The sequence below is a fragment of the Panthera uncia genome, chromosome F2 (genome assembly GCF_023721935.1).
Source record: "Panthera uncia isolate 11264 chromosome F2, Puncia_PCG_1.0, whole genome shotgun sequence".
NCBI classification, from domain to species: domain Eukaryota; kingdom Metazoa; phylum Chordata; class Mammalia; order Carnivora; family Felidae; genus Panthera; species Panthera uncia.
In genome coordinates, this window is record NC_064812.1 from 33,581,023 (window position 1) to 33,602,806 (window position 21,784).

Sequence of the window (21,784 nt, forward strand, 5' to 3'; positions counted from 1 at the left end):
AGAATAACGTTGGTCTCATAGAATGAATGGAGATTATTTCTTTTTTTTTTTTTTCTCCCTCAAAGAATGTAAGAAAGATTGGTAGTTTCTTTTACATGTTTGATAGAATTCATCAGTGAAGCCCTCTGGTCCTAGGTTTTTCTTTTCACAAATTCAACTTCTTTATGTTGCTATAGTTTTATATGGTTTTCTTATATTTTGCTGGATCAGTTTCTGTAATTTGTGGTTTTCTAGAAATTTGTCCACTTCTTATACGTCATTTCATGGCATAACTGTTCATTGTATTCCCAAGCCATTCCCCAAAGTATTTCCAACGTAATCTTTTTGTTAAATTGGTCGTGATTTGTGTTTATTCTCAGGGTCAGACTAGTTGTTTGCCACTTTTGTTGAGCTTTTGAAGCATCATGATTAGATTCTTGTTTTGTTTTGTTTTGTTTTAATCTAGTCTAACAATCTCTCTATAAATTTTTCTCCCTGTAATTTGAAGCTCTATTATTATGTCCTTAAATGTTTAGGATTGACAAGCTCTCTTGATCAATTTACTCTTTTATTATTACAAAATGACCTACTTTATCCTTGGTAGTATTCTTCACTCTAAAGTCTAACTTGTCTAATATTAATATAAGTAGTACTTCATATTTCTTTAAATTAGTAGGGTATATCTTTTCCATCCCTTTAAATTAAACTCTTTGTGTTTTCATATTTAAAGTGGGTTTCTTATAGGCAATATATAGCTGGCTTTGCCTTGTTAAAAAATCCAATCTGATAATCTCTGCCTTTTAACTGCAGTATTTTGACTATTTACATTTAATGTGATTGGTTTGGTTAGTTTGCATCTATCAATTTGCTATTTATCTTCTATTTGTCCCATCTGTTCTTTGTTCCATTTCCTTCACTTTCTGTATTCTTTTGGATGAAATGGATACTGTCATGGTTCCATTTTATCTTTTCTTTTGGCTTATTAGTTAGCTATAATCCTTCATTTTGTGATTTGGGGATTTATAGTGTATATATTTAACTTATTACAACCTGCTTTCAAGTGATATCATACTTCTTATCATATAGCACAGTATAAAGACATTATAACCATACACTTCTACTTTCCTCTACTTTTCTAATCTTCCTGTTGCTATTGTCATATATTTTACTTATATATATGTACCAAACCTTATGCTACATTGTTATTTGTTTTACAGCCAATTATATTTAAAACTATTTACACAATAAGAATAAATCTCATATATTTACCCATCCAGTTATCATTTTTGGTGTTCCTCATTCTTTTAAATACATCTATATGCTATATTACCACCTGGTATCGTTATTCTTGTGCCTAAAGGACTGACTTTATCAATTGTTGTAGTGCATATCTACTGATGATGAGTTCTGTTAGTAGTTGTATGTTTCAAAAACATTGTTACTTCACCATGATTTAAAAGAAATATGAATAAGCATGGAGTTCTAGATTGATCCCTTTTTCTCTGAGTACTTGCACTGTTTCTAGTGAAAAATCTGCAGGCATATTTATTCCTCAGTTATGTATTGAGTCTGTTCTCTCTGGATGCTCTATGGTTTTCTATTTATTATTGGTTTTAAAGAATTTACTTATGATGTATCTTCATATATTCTTATGTATGTTTCTTGTGTTTGGAATTCATTGAGCTTCCTGGATATGTGGTTTATAGTTTTCATGAAATTTGGACAATTTTCAGCCATTATTTCTTCAAATATTTGCTTCTCCTCTCTTGCATGACTTAAATTACTTGTGTATTAGGGCAGCTTCAAATTGTCCATTGCTCACAGATACTTTATTATTTTTTTAAACATTTTTATTTATGCTTCATTTTGGATAGTTTTTATTGCTGTATCTCCAAGTTCACTAATTTTTTTTCTACAATGTTTATTGTTGTCAATCCCATTCAGTATATTTTTACTTTAGACATTATAGTTTTCATTTACAAATGCTTCATTTGAGTCTATTTCTGTCTTTCATGTCTTTAACATTTTGAACACAAGGAATACACTTCTGTAACTGTTTAATATCCTTGTCTACTAATTATAACATCTGTACAAGTTCTTTTTTAGTTTAGCTTTGATTTACATCCTTTTTATGGGTCTTTTTTTTTCTCTCTCTCTCTCTTTTGCATGGTCGGTAATTTTTTATTAGATGCCAGCCCTTGTGAATTTTACATTGTTATATATTATTTTTGTATTCCTATAACCATTACTGAGTCTTTTCTATATGTAGTTGTGTTACTTAAAACATGTTTACCCTTTCATTTCTTGCTTTAAGATCTTTTTTTATGTGATACAGTGTCCATCTAGAGTCAATTATTCCTCACTACTGAGGCCAGAGATTTCTGTGCACGCAACCCAATGACCTCTGAAATTTGATGTTCTCTACAAAACAAAAAGGCAGACACTATTCTCAGGCATTATTACTTGTAATCTTTTTGGGTGGTCCTTTCTCCAGGGTGGGTAGATTCCTCCATTCACGCACTGATCAATATTCAACTTGAGAGAAACCCTCTGAAGATCTTTGGAGTTCTCTCTCTGAATAGTTCTCTTCTCTTCAGTAGTCTGCTCTGTGAACTCTAGTCACCCTTGTCTCCCCAAACTCTCAGCTCCATCACTTACCTCAGGGAGTGCACAGGCTCTGTTTGCCTTTTCTCCCCTTATGCTCTGTGTAGGAAACTCTCTAAAAGTGAATGCGAGGACAATTTTAGGATTCAATTCATCTGTTTCCCTTATCTTAATAATTACTGTCCTTAGTTGCCTGATATCCAGTATTATTAAAGCAACTGAGTTATGTATTTGTCCATTTTTGTTGTCTGAGGTAGGAAGGTAGGGAGAAGTCCCTTCTATTCCATCTTGGTTGTAAGTAGTAGCCTTCCTCAGTAGATCTGAAACTTTAGTGTGCCATTCCTGAAACTTTTACAATTATTTCCTAATCCTATTCACGAAGATAATTTTTTTAAATATAAAAGTTCATTAGACTAAATATATTTAAAATATTTTCCAGTTAAAAGTATTAAAACTAAAGGAAGTCCCAGTGACCAGTTATAAAATTTAGCATCAGTTTAAAACATCTTGACATACTTTGTGCATGTTTAAATTAAAAGTCATAATACATTAGAGTTACAAAACTTAAATCTATTCAATTTTCCTTAGAAGATATGACTGAACAGCTAAAATGATGGAAGCTACAGCAAACATTCTAGTTTTAATTGTTAAAATTCAATATACTTAGAATTTTTAACACTATCCCTCCATAAGTCAAAAACATTAAAAATTGTATCCATATAAATTCAAATTCTGTGAAACAGTGCACACAATAACACAGAATATACCGAACCATACTTCATTGATGAAATAGTACCATATTAAAAGAGACAATATTAGACACACTGAAATCATAAATCACTATATTTCAACAAGTAGTTTTTAATATCAAAATAATAAAGATGTAAACACAGATATACTGGAAAACTACTATAGGTGGAAAAAGGAAGCTACTGACATTTTGTTTAGGAATTTAACATATGCACAATAACCAGACAAAGCACAAAACAACAAACCAATTAACTGTGCATATGAATACATGCATTAAACATTGTGCATGCTAAAATTTACCTGAATTATATGAACATAAGGCTTTATCTGGAAAAAAAATGTTAAAATAATGTCAAAATACATTTAAAAATCTTTAAATGTAATAGGGATATTGAAATTTAATCTCTGCTTTATAGTACAGGCCGTAGTTTAACAATTTTATTATAAAATAAGAAGGACCATACTAATTCAGAATAAAATAAAGAAGGGAGACACATCATATCTGAATTAGTACAAAAGTGCATTAGTACATTCAAGTTATGTTAGTTGAAACTTAGATTGAATGAAATAAACAGGCTAAGAGAAGGTACATAAAATAAAAAATTACTAATAGACCTGCCATGCATACTCATGGCTATCAATTTTATTTTATAATACATGGTTATACAACAAACTATGAAATGTAAAAAGTAATGGTTACACAGAGAAATTTAGCAGGCAATAAGCAACTAATGAGCTTAAATTGAAGGAATCTTAGAAAAACATTATTGTTTTGAATTCTTGATTTTGAAAAAGTGTATTTTAAAATTGATTTCTTCTGGAAGAGGGACACTTTGAAGATTTACAGGGACAAGTTGTTTTGATATTCTCACTTAATTAAAATGTACATATAGAAAAAGAAATTGTCACAAGTTAGCAGAATACAAATTAGATTTTTCTAACAAATGTTTTAAAAGGTAGGAAAATGTGAATAAGTTGTTTTCACCTTGAAAGATGAGCAAATTATCATATGAATATACATCAGAAATTTAAAGGAATGTATGAATTATGATGCCATAAAAATACCAGAGAAGTGTAAAGATGCCCTAATACTTGGAAAAAATATAATTATTTATCCTGGCACATCTAAGTCATTAACCTAAAGGTAATAAGTCACAGGCAAAGAAAATAATAGGTTCATAGGTTATCACAGAAGCTTAGTTTCTAATGTTCAATTAAAAGATTTAAAATTTGAATGACATGATTCTAAACTCTATTTAACAAATAGAGAAGTAGTACATTTGGCAATATTTTACATAGTTGATTTGTCTGATTAGTAATCTACACAGCAGTGGAATTTATATAGAGTATTTTAAGGAAAAAGAATATTCTAACCACCGTATAGGAATTTCTAAAGACAGAGTATAATTACAGAAATTAGAAAAAAATAGTACGGTTGAATAATTTTATAAGTATTGTAACATTTATCCAGGATGTATTTTCAGAAATTAAAGATAAACTGAATCATCTAGATTAAACTAGAATTTAAAAAAAATCAACATAAACTCTTAAATTACCAGTTTTGACCAACACTTACCACCATTTTACTTATCAGGTTACCAACTTACCTTCCACCATTTTCATTTAAAACAGATTTAATATATTTACTATATATTTTAAAAAATCTATTTACACTGAGTTTCCTGCCATCGTTTTCATGTACAGCTTGTTTAAACACTCATGTATATTTTTCTAGCCCTTTAACATTTTAACTTTCTACATTTACATTTTCTTAAATCTGAAATTAATTTTTGTATACTATATATAGTAGTGGTAGGCTGGTAAATGTTTAAGAACTATCAGTCTGGGGGAGACTAAAGCCTTGATTTGCAACATTGTCAATTTCTGTAATGTAAATACTCCCATATAGCCAATTCAAGCAACCCATGTCAATGACTGTGAAGGGAAGAGATATGCCTAACAGGCTCTGGTTCCAGTATCCCATCAGAAAAAGAATTATTAGCCATACTAAAGTTAAAACATAATAGAAGTATTCCTAGAAACATAAACTGAACATGAATAGATTCATGTTGCTTTAAAATGTCAAAAACTCTTATTATATCACAAAGACACAGAAAACTCAAGAGTAACAATAAAGAAACTCACCATCCAAAAAGCAAAGACAATAAAAATAACAAAAGAAGAGATGAAGTTACAATAACCTTTCCAAACAAGAAAAAAAAAAGAATAAAAGTAATAATAGAGAATAATACTGTGTACGATCAATAGAGCACACATGTATTAACTGATAGTACAAAACTGTCTTATGAAGAGTTGATCACAAGGTATGCAGCAAAAAATCATGGGAAAAAAGTGTAATAGAAATGTGTTACATAGTTAATAAATAAAATTATCATGTTACTGCAAAATTTGAATTGCTGCAGTATATATAATTTTAAATTGTAATACCAATGAATTGTTATATATTTCCTTAAGTGAAAACACTGAACATAATTATAAATCTAAGTAAATATCTATATTGAAACTGTATTTTACATGCTGAAACAATTAACATTTTTAGAAGTTTTATAATTCTTTGTAAATATCTCTGTATCATGTTAAATGCTTTTTATTAAAATATGTAAGATGATGATATTCATATTCATTTAGCCACATATGCAAATTAATGCAAATATAATATATCCAAACCCTAGAATTTCAAATGGATAAATATTTACGAAAGGAAATATATCTGTTGTGGTCTTCCTACTTTATGTCTCTTTACTGTTCAGGTGTTTGGGGGTTTTTTAAAGATTTTCTTTTAAGTAACCTCTACACCAACGTGGGGCTCAAACTGACAACCTTGAGATCAAGAGTTCTATACTCCACCAATTAAGCCAGCCAGGTGCCCCTACTGTTTGTTTTTTAATGGTGACTGAATCGTGGAACTGTATTCTTGGAAACAGTGTTCCCACATGTAACAGGACGTCTTCAGTAAAGCTGAGTGTATTTCCCATATTGATATTATAATATTTATAACGGCTTTCTTTTTTAAGAACATCAAGATAAGAGTGTAATTTCATGTCCTTTTTACATCTTGAATGATCTGAACATTATGTTTTAATGACAGGTTTAACTGATCTAAGTTTATTATATATTTTTTAATTTGCAAGATATTATTTGAGGATTTTTCTGCAAAACATACTGTTAAGCAGACCTTCAAAGTGGTTTTTTGAAAGTCACTTATAGCGTGTAGTGATCTACATCAATTTTAAAGTCAGAGGGTGGTCCCAAATGATTTTCCTTTTTATCACTGTCTAATACAATATGCCCTAGGGAAAAGGATATAAAGTGAAATAATCAGTACCACCACCAAGAAGTGTAAGATTTAATTCAGCAGTGTAGATTTTTACTGTCAGAAATTAGAACAAGATATTTTAATGAATTTTAGATTAATAGTTAAAGGATTACACTACTTCTTAAAACTGTAAGAATAGCATCACTATAATTTAGAATAAAAGACATTCACCAAACTTTCAAAACTATAGCTGTCCCTATAGATACTGTTAAGAAGTACCTAATATTTTAAAAACAAATAAGACAATGAATATGAGTGTTTTCTGTCAAGGGTATAGTTCCTTTGTCTTTTTAAAATTATAATTTCGGTTCATGATTAAAACATCATAATTTATAAGAAGTTTTTAAATTGGAAAAAGGATATCATAGTGTTTCAAGCTATTAAAGCGTAAATTTTTGCTGCAGGGATTGAAAAAATATGTGTGTATATATATACATATATGTATATATATGCAATATGTACTTACATATAGGATATATATAATATTTTTTTAACAATGTACATATTTTGATGCAAACTATGATGCTGGAAATTGTTCAAGGGATTTTAATGAGGGGAGATAGGGACTATTTACTTATTGTGACATTTAGCAATTGGAGACCATTATGGTCATTGCCTAATAAGAACTTATAATTCAGGGTTGCCTGGGTGGCTCAGTTGGTTAAGCATCTGACTCTCGATTTTGGCTCAGGTTGGGATCACACGATTTGCGAATTTGAGCCCCACATCAGGCTCTGCGCTGATAGCATGGAATCTACTTGGAATTTTCTTTCTCCTTCTCCATGTGTCCCGCCCCCACTCACGTGCAAGCTCTCTCTCTCAAAAATAAATAAATAAACATTAAGAAAAAGAACTTCTCTAAATGCAAGCAAAGACATTTCCTTCCTATTTTTTTCCATTGCAGTTCACTGCTTTCCCTGATATTTACTACACTTAACTTGCTCCATTTCCAAAATATATGAGGTTTATTTATAAGCACAGTAGGCATTTGCTTATATGGTACAATGAAAGGAAACTCCTTCCCTTAAAACATTTTTTTCCAAGTTGCAACACATCAAGGAGAAGGAATACATCATGTTAAGACATTATTGTGCTATTTCTTTAGACTTCTACCCTCAAATTCTTTTTAAAAATGATAAATCTCATAATCCTTAGCCTGACACTCAACACTTTCTATATATAAGTCTCATACTATTTAGATTTTATGTCTTCATCCTAGCATAATTAACTATTTACTTTTCTCACCTCTATATATTGAAATCTTACTTATTCTTAAGGCCTAGCTAAAATGCTGAGCACAGCTTGTATTATTCCCTAACACCTCTACATAAGCTTAAAATTTTAATTTTTACAACTCTACTTTCTATATATAAAAAGATTATACAAATACCAAGATTATGGCATGATTATGTATAGAGACATAAATTATGTTTTATTATCCTTATATTTTTCCCTTATACATTTTAAAGAGGTGGCAAGCTCTTTGTGTTTCTTTTAATTAGGGAAATTTATGTTTCAGGTTGGAAAGCAAAGTGACACATAGCATTTTACTTTCCATACTCTAGGCTTATTAATGAGATTAAGCAAGAGGAGAGAAATAAGAGAGGAGGGTAGACGGGGCAGAAAAAGGATGGCACTGCTAAAGGTCAATATTTCTCAGAATTAGGAAGGGGCCAATGGCTAGAGAGACTTGTGAATAATAGGGAATCAGGCTCTAGGACCTCTCTGAAGTCCAGTGATATTTTAGGATTCTAGGATGATAGCCCCATGATGTAGCTGGATGCTAAGCACCAAAGAAACCAGCACTGGTAAAAAATGCTATACATAAACCTAACTTCAAATAACCATTATGCATTGGGACAAATTAGTAAAGCTCTATAAGGATTAAAAATCAATGGGTCTTTTCTGAATATTTTCCTTTTTGGGAGCTTCCTGGAACTGCCAGCACGAACTAGGAATAGGTAAGGAGAAGGAGTAAAGATTGATATTTGACTGGGAACAAAGATACCTAAATAAGATTAAAGTAAGGATTAAATACAATATTTGAAAAATAAGTGTGTATTTTGCGTACAAGTTTGTGAATAAGAGTTTTACCTGCTACCTAAATATAATGTATCTTTGGATCAAACACAGTATCAAGCACCATAACAGCTAAGTAAATATCTGTTGATGTAAATAAAATAATGTGAATTCCAAAAGAAAGCAAAAAAAGAAGGAAAAAAGGACAAATAAAAAACAAATAAGCAATCCCTATAAAAATAACACCAACATTCTTCACAGAGCTAGAACAAACAATCCTAAAATTTGTATGGAACCAGAAAAGACCTCGAATAGCCAAAGCAATCTTGAAAACAAACAAACAAACAAAAAACAACAACAACAAAAAAACAAAGCAGGAAGCATCACAATCCCAGATTTAAAGCTGTATTACAAAGCTGTAATAATTAAGACAGTATGGTACTGGCACAAAAATAGAACAGAAAACCCAGAAATGGACCCACAAACATATGACCAACTAATTTTTGACAATGCAGGAAAGAATATCCAATGAAAGAAAGATAGTCTCTTCAGCAATTGGTGCTGGGAAAACTGGACAGCGACATGCAGAAGAATGAACCTGGACCACTTTCTTACACCATATACAAAAATAAACTCAAAATGGATGAAAGACCTAAATGTAAGACAGGAAACCATCAAAATCCTCGAGGAGAAAGCAGGCAAAAACCTCTTTGATCTTGGCAGCAGCAACTTCTTACTCAACATGTCTCCGGAGGCAAGGGAAACAAAAGCAAAAATGAACTACTGGGACCTCATCAAAATAAAAAGCTTCTGCACAGTGAAGGAAACAATCAGAAACCAAAAGGCAACAGATGGAATGGGAGAAGATATTTGCAAACTACATATCAGATAAAGGGTTAGTATCCAAAATCTATAAAAAACTGATTAAACTCAACACTCAAAAAACAAATAATCCAGCGAAGAAGACATGAATAGACACTTCTTCAAAGAAGACATCCAGGTGGCCAACCGACACATGAAAAAATGCTCAACATCACTCATCATCAGAGAAATACAAATCAAAACCGCAATGTGATACCACCTTATGCCTGTCAGAATGGCTAACATTTACAATTCAGACAACAACAGATGTTGGCGAGGATGCGGAGAAAGAGGATCTCTTTTGCATTGTTGGTGGCAATGCAAGCTGGTGCAGCCACTCTGGAAAACAGTATGGAGGTTTCTCAAAAAATTAAAAATAGAACTACCCTACGACCCAGCGATTGCACTACTGGGTATTTATCCAAGGGATATGGGTATGCTGTTTTGAAGGGGCACATGCACCTACCCCAATGTTTATAGAAGCACTATCAACAATAGCCAAAGTATGGAAAGACACAAATGGGGTATTACTTGGCAATCAAAAAGAATGAAATCTTGCCATTTGCAACTACGTGGATGGAACTGGAGGGTATTATGTTAACCAAAATTAGTCAGTCAGAGAAAGACAAATATCCTATGACTTCACTCATATGAGGACTTTAAGATACAAAATAGATGAACATAAGGGAGGGGAAGCAAAAATAATATAAAAACCGGGAGGTGGACAAAAACATAAGAGAATCTTAAATATGGAGAACAGACAGAGGGTTACTAGAGGGGTTATGGGGGGGGGGATAAGCTAAATGGGTAAGAGACATTAAGAAATCTACTCTTGAAATCATTGTTATACTATGTGTTAACTAACTTGGATGTAAATTAAAAAATAAATTAAAATATGCAATTAAAAAAACAAATAATATTGTATAAAATATTAAACAAAATTTATAAGAATCTACATTAAATGTAGATGTATGAATTACTCCAATAAAAAATAAATCTTTTCATAATGGATTTAAGACCAACTGTACATTTTTTTCAAAAGATAAACCTTAAATATAAGAATGTAAAGAGACGAAAGTAAAAGCTCTGAGAAAGATATACCACACACACAAAACAAAGCAGCTGCAGTAGTATTAACATCAAGCGAAGAGAGTCTTAAGGAAAAAGCATTCCTAGATATAGAGACACATAACGTAATGACAAAATCAACACTCTATTACAAAAAGCATAATAATTTTAGTTTATATGCACCTAATAACATAATCTCAAAAGCTATAAAGCGAATAATGACAAAAATAAAGGAAAAGTCCACAATCATACGTGGAAATGTTAACATGTCTCTCAGTAACTGATGGAATATTCAGACAAAAAAAAAAAAAAAAAAGCAAACCCAGAAGATTTGAACAATAAAATTGGTAAACCTTATTAACTTGTAAAACATGTACGGAACTGCGACAAAATAAACATTCTTTTCAAGAACATTTAAGCACCACAAATAAAATGAATAATTTTAAAGATTCCAAATGATTCAAAGTATACACTCTCACAAGAAGGGAGTTATGCCAGACGTCAAGAAAAAGAGAAAAAAAAAACTAAAAAAAACCGTCTAGAGTTTGGAAATTTAACAATAAACTCCTAAATAACTGATAGATAAATGAAAGCAACACAATACAAAGTATCTAAGTTTTTTTCTGATGAAATGAGGACAAACAAACTACATCTAAACAAAGTAAAGGAGAGAAATAATAACAAAACTTAATGAAAAAAATAACAAATACAACCTAGAAACGAAACAAACCAGTTTTTTGTTTGAAAAGACTAATAAAATTAAGTCTGGCCAAGAAAAACAAGAAAAGAAAAAGAAGGAACAAATTAACCAATACAGGGGAAAAGAGGACATCACTAAACATCCAATGGACATTAACTAGATAATAAGATGTTATTATGAATAATTTTATGCAAATAATTTTTTACATTAGGAGAAATGTACAAGTTCCAAGAAAAAAAAAACAACTTAACAAAGCTGACACAAGACACAAATTTTTGAATAGTTCTAAATTTAGAAAAAAAGGGAAATTATCATTTAAAACCTATACATTAACAAATTGCCAACCTTGATGCCTTAAATGGTGACGACTTCTTTCTAAGCATTTAAAGAAGAAATAATACTAATAATGCACAGATTCTTTCAAACAATAGAAAATAGGGTATACTTCCAAACACTTTTTATGAGGCCAGCATTACCCTGAAATCAAAAGTTGACAATGATTATTACAAGAAAGGGAAATATGGTATCTAACAGAAAAAGAAGAAATATTTTCTAACACTTCTCTGAAGGCAGTATAGCATTGATAACAAAGGTAATAAAGGACAATCTTTCTTTCTCCTGAATATGGATGAAAAAATTTTATGTATAGTATCAGCAAACTGAAACAAGGGATAGAAGAAATGACAGTGCATCATGAGCTAGCTGAGTTTATCACAGGAGTACTAGATTCACATTTGAAAATCAATGCAATATACCACATTAATAGAATAAAAGACAAACATCACCTGGTTATATCCATATATGCAGGGGAAAAAGTGATACAATTCAATATCTATTCATGATTAAAACTTTCATAAAAGTAGGAATAAAATAGAACTTCCTGAATCTCAGTGTAAAAAATCTTAAGGCAAATATCAACTATAATTGAGAAATATTTAAAGCTTTTCCCAAGGAATGGGGAACAAAATATGGATGGCAACTTCTACTCAACATTGTTATCACTTCCACTCAGCATTTTATCATGGGACCCTGCCGAAGTGTTAAGTAAGAAAAAGGAAAGCAAGATATAACAGGAATTTGAAAGTAACAGGAGAAATTGTCATTATTCACAGACAACATAATAATATTGTGCATCAAATTTCAAAATAATGTATGTAAATGTCATTAGGATTTGCTGAATAATAATAAATAATAACTTTTATTTCTGTATACCAACATCAGTTAAAATTAAATCCCTAGTTACAGATCTAATAAAGATGTAAAACCTCTACACTGAAACTTATTAAAATATTACTTGGAGATACATCAATTCATGGAGTGGAATTCTCCTCACTCTGGAGAGACTTCAGTTCTCCCTAAAATGTTCACTGTAATTTGAATCAAAATTCCAAAAGGGTATTTGTGAAAAAAAATAATGTGATATTCAATTTGTTTGCTAGTGAAAAAAATTAACAATATTAACAATGATCTTAAAGAAGAACAAAGCTGGGTTAGTTACACTACCAGATATCACAATTTATTATAGACCTACGGTAATTAAGATACTTTAATATTGGCACAAAAACAGAAAAGTTGCCTAATTGAAAGGAACAGACTTCAGAAACTTAACCACATATTGGGAAGGCCTTTTCTTTTTTATTTTTTTTTAACGTTTATTTATTTTTGAGACAGAGAGAGACAGAGCATGAACAGGGGAGGGTCAGAGAGAGAGGGAGACAGAATCCGAAACAGGCTCCAGGCTCTGAGCGGTCAGCACAGAGCCTAACGTGGGGCTCGAACTCACGGACCGCGAGATCGTGACCTGAGCCGAAGTCGGATGCTCAACCAACTGAGCCACCCAAGCGCCCCTGGGAAGGCCTTTTTAACAAATGTCCTGGATCAAGTGGACATCCAAAGGGTTAAGAATGAATTTTGATCCCTACTTCACACAATATACAAAACTCAATTCCAAACTAGATATAGATTTAATGAGCAGAGTAAAGCACTATTCTAGAAGAAAACATAGACATATCATTATGACCTCAAAGAAGATATGTTTATACAGATCACACCAAAAAAACACTAACATTAAAGAAAAAAATTGAAAACTAAAATACACTCACATTAAAAATTTCTGTTGGTCATAAGATTCCATTAAAGAGGGGAAAGGCAAGTCATAGAATAAAATACATATATTTATACTATAAATAATTTAAATCTATAAATAATTTAAATCTATAATATCTATAATATCAATAACACTCATAAATCAATAAGCTAGAACCCAAATGAAAAATGGGCTAAAAATTTGACTAGGCTCGTCATAAAAGAGAGTATCTATGGTCAATTAACCTATGAAAAGGTTATTAGAGAAATGTAAATCAAAGCCACAATGAGGTAACACTGCACATCTACCTGAATGGATAAGTGAAAATAAAAATACCAAAAATAAGTAATGATGTTGAGAAACTCAAACCCTCATTCACTACTCTAGGAAGTATGAATTGGTACAGTTCTTTACTGTAGGAAATAAAATGGGTTTTGAGAAACTGTTTAATAATATCTACCACAGTTGAATATATGCATAGCCTATTACCCATCTATTCTACTACTAGGTATATTCAAAGCAAAAATGAACACATATGATTACCCAAAGGCATGTATGAGAAAGTTCATAGCAGCACTATTAAGAACAGCCCAAATCTGAAAGCAAAGTATTAATCAACTGTAGAATGCATAAATTCTTGTATACTTATAAAAACGAACTGCATATAGCAATGAAAATAAGTTAGCTGCAATTATTTGCAACAATATTGGTAAATCTCACAAACATATTGGGAAGAAAAAAAAAGCCAGATGTGAAAGTGTAATATACTGTGTAATTCCATTTCTATAAAATTCATAGGTGTATGTGAGTATTCCATTGACATGAAGTTAAAAAAGAAGGGGCGCCTGGGTGGCTCAGTCGGTTAAGCGTCCGACTTCGGCTCAGGTCATGACCTCACGGTTTGTGAGTTCAAGCCCCGCGTCAGGCTCTGTGCTGACAGCTCAGAGCCTGGAGCCTGTTTCAGATTCTGTGTCTCCCTCTCTCTCTGCCCCTCCCCTGCTCATGCTCTGTCTCTGTCTCAAAAATAAATAAACATTAAAAAAATTAAAAAAAAAAAAAAAGAAGCAAAGCTGTTTTATGGTGTTTGAAGTCAGCACAGTTGTTACCTTGACAGGGAGAATAATTACCAGAAGAGAGCAAGAGAGAGGCTGGTGATGTTCTGTTTCTTGATGGGGGTGCTACTTATACGGTGTTGCTACTTTGTGTAAATTCACTTGGGGATATATTTATGATTTATACACGTTTCTGTATGGATGCTATAATTCAGTAAAGTATACTGAAAATGTAGAGTTCTGCTTCTGGGAATGACAGAGTAAGTTATATTGGACTAATTCTGCCAGTAATAATTACAAACTCTGGATAAATATTTTAATAAAAAACTGTTTAAAGATACCAGAGAACAAACAAATGCAGGCAGAAATCAGTGATATGACCCTTGAAATAGTTAAAGCACATATTGAAACAGCTTTTCTCCTACAGGCTTTCCCAATTTGGTTCACTGCCCAGGAGCTATAGTTCAAGAAAAAAGCTTCAGTATTGAAGCTTTATATACAACAGCCCCCTAAATCTTTGTCTAAATTGTAAACTGCAGAGGGAAAAAGAAGAAGCCACAGATGAAAAGCTAAAAGCAATGCAAGGAGATTTTAGAAACTTCCTGATGCATAGGGCACAGAGCCTAGAGTTTAAGTCCCATTATATTGTGGGATTTTGGTCAATATCTTGGGCTTTGCCTAGAAAGTTCACACTTAGGGGGAGCGCGGGTGGCTCAGTCGGTTGAGTGTCCAACTTTGGCTCAGGTCATGATCTCACAGTTCATGAGTTCAAGCCCTGCGTCAGGCTCTGTGCTCACAGCTCAGAGCCTGGAGCCTGCTTCAGATTCTGTGTCTCCGTCTCTCTCTGCCCCATCCCCACTCATGCTCTGTCTCTCTCTGTCTTAAAAATAAATAAAACATTAAAAAAAAAAAGAAAGTTCATACTTAGGAATGAGAACCACAAACCTGCCTAAGGGCTATACCTTATAACTATGAAAGACCAAAACAGAACTGCCCTAACATATCTTCTATAGGTCTTGGGTGATCCTTCAATAATTTCATGGTGTGCCAAAATAAAACCCAACATTCCTCTAAATCCAGAGTCTCTAAAATGTATGAAACACAATGTCCAGTACACAACAAAAATTAGTATATATAAAATATACATAGAATGTGATCCATAATCAAAGAAAAAAACAGAAATATAAATAGACCCACAGAAGACTAAGATATTAGAGCTAGCAGACTTTAAAATAAAAATTATAAATATGTGAGAAAATCCACAGGATTATACACACACACATTACACATACATAAATACGTTATAGATATTACACATACATATATGTACATTACACACACAAATGTGCATATACATGTAATTCTATGAATTATTTCCTATATTTACATATGTGTCTACATGCAATCCTATAAATTCATTAATATATTTACACAAATGCATATCATATATGTATATTATATAGTATTATACACACAGGGATATAATAAAAGAAGGGGAATTTCAGGAAGGATACAGAAAATTTAAAAAAAATCAAATGTAAATCATAAAATGAAAAATACAACATCTTTGCTAGGACAATTCATAATATGGCTTTCACAGGAAATTGTACACTATAGAAGAAAATACCAGTCAACTTGAAGGCAGGTGAATAAAAATAATCAAAACTGAGTAAGAGTGGGGGGAAATTTTTTTTTTTAATAAACAGAGGCTAATTAACCTGTAGAACAAAGTCAAGAGGTCTTTATACATGCAACTGCAGCCCAAGAAGGAGAGAAGAGAATGGGGTGGAAAATTAGAAGAAATATTGACCAAAAATGTCCCCCAAATAGTTGAAATCTTGAGAAACTTTAATTATGAAATCACATCTCTTTTATTTTACACCTCTCAATGCCATCATTTTGGTTTTGTCCCAATGATTTGTTTGCATTCACTTTTCTTTCAACACTTGTGGTTATGAGGCTGTATGAGAATACAGTAGATATGATGTTTTCCATTTTAAAAAGTGAAATGGTAATAATGTTATATTTTACCAAATAAAGAATTAGCATTTGAGATGTCAAAGAGATGAACCTGATGAAAAAGAAAAAAGGATCAAAAAAAAAAAGAAAACTCTTTTGGATTTTATAGTTCAAATTGTGATGAGAATGGTTAATAAGATACCAAGTCACAAACAAATTTGTAATGATTTCTGTCATGTTAAAAAGGAAAATATTTCCCTAAAGACAGCAGGCAACTTTAACTGAATGACAGTAAAGAATATATAAAAATTAAAACTTAAACATAAAAATATACCTTCAAAACAATATCTTTAGGTGTCAGAACAGTAATGGATAGTTTCTCACCAGTGAATCAGAACAAAATTGTGTGAATATGAGAGACATTTTACCATCTAAAAAAGCAATCTCACTTCTCTATTGATAAATTTTAGTTATTTGAATACATGGTTCCAATCTTACTTACATATTTTTAAAAAGGCTTAATCAGTCACTCTTTGAAATATGCACTGTCCCATCATTTGGTAATGTCTAAATAACATCTGGGATGGGAGCGGGTAAAAGTAGCCTGAAGTTAAAACGTGTTGTAGAAAATATTACCACCATATTAAAATTTTAACTTCTCATAATCTAATTGCTTTCAGACATGAACAATGAGCATGTGGCCATTTCTATAGATGTTTTGATATATAGAAACTTTTTATTTTGCCACCTGCAGAAATACCGGTATAAGAAGTCCTCTATTTCAAATATTTTCACTAATTCCTTTACTAGGGAAACCATTCAAAGTTTATAATCAAAGTTGCTTTGACCCCTATCTCAAAAAGATTTTTAAAAAATATTTCAGTTAGCTACAAGATATATGAAACAATTATTTTTAGAATGGCTTTTTAAAATATTTCCTCATATGTTTAAAATTATAAATTCCTAATGTCCATGGAAATGAAGTACTTTTTTGAATCATTAGAATCTACAAATTTAAAATAGGAAATCATGAGCAGAGAAAACAGAATTCCAACAACACCAGTAAATATCCGTGTATATTCAATAAGCTCACAGCCTCAGAGTTCACAGCCTCAGATTTTGAATTACCAACATATCCTATTTTGTGGAGGTAGAGAATGAGGGATTATTATACATTTGTGATGGTTACTGTTCATGTATATGTTCCATCGAATATGTTAATGATCATGATCTTTAACAATATAAGACATACTTATAAATAAATGTAATATTTACCCTCTCCATGAAGAAAAACCTTGAAGGAGGTCATTCTTACGAAGTAACTTTTAAAATAACTAATGTTTATTTATACATACTCTAACTTGAACCTGTTATTGATGAGCAATATATCCTCAGCCAACAGTAATGTTTTTAACTTTCTATTTCCAACTGTTAATCTTCATTTCCTTTAGGCATATGTACATGTTTTTACTTATCTTCAATCCTACACATTGCTAGTAAATTATGATTACATTTTAGGTGTAAAACACCAATTTTAGCCATATGTTCAAATATTGAAAATTTATTTTATTAGAGGTTATTACTGGTAGGTAGAGACAGGACTGAATGGTACAACATGAAGCCATATTAACCATAAATGAATTTAATACTATTAATGACTAAGTAGCAGAAGAGCATTTGGGAGATGGTTAAATATTAAAAGGCACAAAGTGGATTAAATTAAATTAACTACATGAAAATCTACGATCCATATAGCTAACTAGAAAGAACTCTATTCTCATCATTCTCCACATACACTATTCTTAATTAGCTGGGGAGGGAAAAAGTAACAAAAACTGTTGGAAGATTTAAGAGTTTCAGATATTAAGAGTTATCAAACCTAGTTATTCTAATAACAACTGGAATAAGTATTAGATTAGTAGCCTATAAACCTAAACTATAAGAATTAGTACAAACTGATTTATATTCGTAAACTTCATGTAGTAAACCATGATCCAACATTGTGATTTAGAGAGAACGTACTTAGTAGATCACAGTGACCAGAAAGAGTAGACACTAAAATGAGCCCACATAAAATTCATAGTCGTGTAATAATTACAACAAAAGACATTGCAATGGCGATTGCGAATAACAGTGAGTAGGTGTTCACTCTGTGGAGAGGCTGAAAAAATTGAGTGCTATGAAACTAGTGTTCAATTAATACCACCCATATGTAAAAGACTGTACAGTCCGTGGAAATAAAATTCTAGTCATTAGAGACATTTTTAAAAAGGAGTGAAGACAATTCTCTAGGCTTTCCTATGACTAAATATCATAAGACCAATCCTCTGCTCTAATATTCTATTCATCAAACAGCCTGCTGATATATAATTTAGTCCTCTATTCAGCAGAGAGAACGTGATCCACATAGATAATAGTCATTTCTTATGTTGCCAAATATACTTCCCATTAATGATAAATGACATGGCTTTTGTGCTTTTAAATTTACACTTCTGAAATTTAGTTAATGTCAGTCAGTTCTCCAGTACTTGACAAAATGTTGCTAATCCTGGAACATGCTGACTCCATGAAGATAAAATTATCCCATGAACACTACCCAAAGCAGCAAGTGGACATCTCCCCTTTCAATAATAGATTCATCAGGAAAACAAATTTGAGTTGTAGGAACAATAAGCCAGTAATGCCGCTTTTCAACCTAGAAATCATTTCCAAGTTTCCCCTAAGATTCTTTGAATTGATCAAATTCTATTCAATACTTTGGACTGTGTATAATTCAGGGTAAAATGCAACATTGATGATAATAATAATAACAATAATAACATCAGCTTATATTCCTGAGAATATTTAACTCTTATTTCCACACTTAATGTAGGTTAATGTATCTATAGCTACATGGCTAAATTTTACTGTATCTGCTACCTCATTCCTATATAAGCTTCTAATAGCTAAAATTAAAACATAACTGTGCTTCGAGGTCATACTGTGATAAATGAATGCTGTAAGTATAACCTCATTTTAGCGTATCAATTGAAAATCATCAACAATAGCTATGAAAACACTAATAGATGTCTGTTAAAACCATAATGGTATCTTTAAGTTCTATGTCTCATATATATCATTCAAGATAATTCAACAAAGGTATGATAAATCTCACTGGAACCTTACTTTGCAATCTCCTTGTTGGGCTCTCTCCATGGAGTTGTCGTCGTGGCATATACGGAGAAGGGTGGGGAAGTGGTAATGAAGAAACATCATGGGTCTGGAGTTTGTACCAATGTGGCTCATCATCTAATAATGCTGTTTCTAATTCAATTAAAATCTACAAAGCCAAGAAACAAAAGAATGTTAAATACCTATAATATAGAAACTCTATTAAATGGTCTCATAACTTTTATAATAATGATAATTATAATAACAATGTCATTAGATCAAAAGTAATATGTTGCAAAGTTGTCCTTATGTTTGACAATAACTAAATAAAAGATAAGTATGCATAACTTCTGGCTGACTTAATAGTTTTAAATATCTAAAATTTTTTATAGACCTTTGACTATTCACTTACTAGAGGTTGTTAAATTTGCATTACATAAAGACGCTACAAAAAAGAAAAAAGAAACAACTCCAGCCAATAGCTCTGATAAACATAGAAGCAAAAATTCTCAACAAAATATTAGCAAACCAAATCCAAAAATACATTAAAAAAATCATTCACCACAATCCATGAGATTTTTTTCAAGGATGCAGGGTAGTTCAATATTCACAGATCAATCAACATGATACATCATATCAATAAGAGAAAGGATAAAAACCATATGATCATTTCAATAGATGCGGAATCCATTCACGATAAAAACCCTCAACAGAGTAGGTCTAGAGGGAACATACCTCAACACAATAAAGGTCATATACGAAAAACCCACAGTTAACATCATACTCAATGGTAAAAAAGCGTCGGGCTCTGTGCTGACAGCTCAGAGCCTGGAGCCTGCTTCAGATTCTGTGTTTCCGGCTGTCTCTGCCCCTCCCCTGCTCACACTCTGCCTCTCTCTGTCTCAAAAATAAATTTTAAAAACATTTAAAGAATTAAAAAAAATAAATTTACAAAGGAAATCAGTCCATGGGAATAAGTGACAATTTCCTTTTAGGGTCTTGTGCAAAGATGACAGTGTTTGTGATTATGTATATGAGAAGTGCTGTGTAATGATAAATCACCATTTAGCTAAGGGAGGTAAAGAAGCACAACAGCTAAGTTATTTCATCCTTCCCAAATTTTCTCTAGTCATTTTCCAAATCACAGGCACTGTGTTCCAGAGGTTTACACACACACACACACACACACACACACACACACACACACACTTACTCCTCAGAATAGCCCTGAGTTGCATAGTATTATTGTTGCCGTTTGGCCAAGAGGAAACTGAAGCACATATAGATTAAATAACTTGCTCAAGGACGCAAGGCTAGGAAGCAGTAGTGTCAGGGATCCTGACCCAAGAAGGCCGGCGCCAGTCTGCTCCTAACAACCACGTTACCCCTCCTCCCAACTGGTTTACCACTCTTCCTTCTCTATGAATATTCAGTTCAACACTTCTTTGGATTGTTGTTTTCCCCATGAGATTCACATTTAACTGACTCAGGCAAACCAACCACACTGGAAAAGGCTAAAAGCATTACTCGTTTTTACTATGCTAATAGCTGGAGAACTGCCTCCCACCTTGCCCCTCTCCAATTCGTTCTCTGCGTTACAGGTGGAAATGTTTTTCTCAAGTACAAATGCAATCCAGCCAGTCCCTTTAAAATCTATCATTTGCTCCGTCTATCCACAAGATAAAATCCAAACTTCTTAACATGACGTATTGAAGGATGTGATCTGGTCAGTGTCAGATTCACCCTCGAGTCTAATTTCTTACCACTTTCCCTTCCAAGACTCCCTCAACTCTCACATCTTGTTATTCCTTCGGCAGGAGCTTCACTCCCCTGGTCTGTATACTTAAGAGGTTATAAGTTCCTTGAAGGACATAATATTCCTTATTCACCTTTGAAGCCTCCGTCCCTAGCACTTTACAGATACATTATAGGGCTTAAAAAATAATTCATAAATGAATGATTGAGCTACTAGATGTAGAGTTGCTTCACTAAACTAAAATGATAAACACGCACTAGAAAGCACAGCAATGCATTTGTGAAACACAAAACAACCTTTTATCATTCAACACTGAGATTTCTACACTAGGAACAAACACCTAAAAATTGTCACAAAGTATTCAGAACCATTTTTTATGTTACCAACATTTTGCTTTGAAGCAGTAGCTAAATTCATTCTGTGAAAGAAACTGTTTACTTCTTCAGATATTCAAAATATAAGA

At 32.1% G+C, this 21,784-nt stretch overlaps 1 protein-coding gene across 1 annotated transcript in view; it reads right to left on the bottom strand.

Moving 5' to 3' along the window:
• RIMS2 (regulating synaptic membrane exocytosis 2) overlaps positions 1-21,784 on the bottom strand; it is a 600,787-nt gene that overhangs the window by 245,404 nt on the left and 333,599 nt on the right. Inside the window, exon 13 of the mRNA XM_049633018.1 lies at positions 19,581-19,734. Coding sequence (XP_049488975.1) covers positions 19,581-19,734 — 154 coding nt within the window. The remainder of the gene's footprint in view (positions 1-19,580; positions 19,735-21,784) is intronic.